The following is a 1,640-nucleotide window of genomic DNA, read 5'->3' on the forward strand; positions in this document are numbered from 1 at the left end:
TCAGCCTCCCTTGCTTGGAGACCTGCGAGGACCCGTCGGTTCTTAGGGGGCGGGAGGCGGGGTACAGAGGGACCCCCGGGTTCTGAGCCGGAGATGGCCCCTCTGGGGCAGATCCATGGCTGCCCTGCCTCGGTGCTCCCAGCTCCGGCTTCAAACCCAGGAGGGGGCTTCCTTGGAACCAGCCCCAAGCGCCCCGCTCCACCGAAGGCTGGGGAGCCAGGGACAGGAGTGAAGGGCAGGGGCTCTTGTGGCCCGCAGCTGGCTCCGGCCTTTGGGATCTCCCGTGGCCGAGCAGGGCATTGGGGGTCTTCTCAAACCAGACCCCTTTCTATCCAGCAATTTCCTTCTTTGGATGGATGATACCCCAGGGTCTTCTGGCTTTGCTGCCGACCTCCGAGGAGGTTGGCTTCCCCTCTCTGGGCTGAGTGCCTCACACAGGGTACCCTGATATTTTCCCCTTCCCCCAAATACATAACTAGCCAGGTAATTTACATGATGGTAGTGTGTCCCATTTCTGTCCCTCCATTTTGGCAGTCCACATCTTTGAGGAGCAGAAGATACCTCTGGAGCCCACAGCCTCCCCTCTCTGCCAGACTAGGTTGCCCTGGCTACAGACCATCTGGCCTCTGTGCCTACCTCCCCAGCTGGGCCCCCAGCTTAGCTCCCAGACTCCCAAGCAAGATGGGTTCCCACTGGGGCTCGGGATGTCTGACCCCTGCTACGGGGTCCCAGGAGCCAAAGATGGGGTAAGGTGAGGTGGTAAGACATGAGGTCCACTGGTGAGGCCTCGCCTTGACTTTGTGCCCCAGACCAGAGCATCCTTGCCCCCACAATGGGCAAGCACAGGTCACTGAGGAAGGAACAGGAGTGGACACAGGGAGCCCCTTGCTGGGTCCTCTGCTTCCCTGGGGACCCAGGGACTCTGTCAGGGAGGGTGCTGCCTTTAGCTTGTGACAGCACCCACCCCACCCCACCCCCCAGCTCTATTTTAGGCCCAGGAGAAGTGAGAAGGCGATTTCCCAGGAGGCTCTGACATCAGTGCTGGGAACAGGGCGACTCCCCTTCCCCCCATCCAACCACCTGCCATTCCAGACCCAGATGCTCAGCAAGCCTGAGTTGATTGTTCCTTCATCCTGGAGACATCTTGGAAACCTCCTCCAGGATGTATGGGCTCTGGGGAATTAGGACCTACTGTGTGATATTCCCTGGAAACCTACAATTATCCAGGATGGGGAGACCATGCTTCTCACTTTACAGGTGGGGAAACTAAGGCTCCAAGAGGCTGCAAGAGTTTCCCAAACAGCTGGGTGGTGAGAGGCACATCCCATTCTTCAAGTTCCCCTTCCTCCCCGTATCCTCACCTCTGCCTTCTGTCTGGGACTTAGAAGGGACTGGCCCATCTACTCCATCTAGCCCACCCTTCACCCCCACTCACCAGGGTGAGCCTGTAGTACCCTACCCTCACCATGCTACAGGGCCTCCCAGGAGAGGTGGGGTTGTCATTTCATAGTCTGGATCCCCCTCCCCAACATGCCCAAAACCACACAGAGACCCCAGTCTGTGGCCCTGACCCCCAAGGCTGAGGCACAGTCCTGACTCTGTGGCCGTGTTTCCTGGGGCTGCTTGTTGGGGAGAACATG

At 59.1% G+C, this 1,640-nt stretch overlaps 1 protein-coding gene across 1 annotated transcript in view; it reads right to left on the reverse strand.

The window, feature by feature from the left end:
• Window positions 1-1,640, reverse strand: part of ADAM11 (ADAM metallopeptidase domain 11) — a 28,416-nt gene that overhangs the window by 21,246 nt on the left and 5,530 nt on the right. Inside the window, exon 5 of the mRNA XM_010832512.1 lies at window positions 637-820. Within this exon, the coding sequence (XP_010830814.1) occupies window positions 637-820 (184 nt within the window). The remainder of the gene's footprint in view (window positions 1-636; window positions 821-1,640) is intronic.

The sequence above is a fragment of the Bison bison genome, unplaced genomic scaffold (genome assembly GCF_000754665.1).
Source record: "Bison bison bison isolate TAMUID 2011002044 unplaced genomic scaffold, Bison_UMD1.0 scf7180017861046, whole genome shotgun sequence".
Classification (NCBI taxonomy): domain Eukaryota; kingdom Metazoa; phylum Chordata; class Mammalia; order Artiodactyla; family Bovidae; genus Bison; species Bison bison.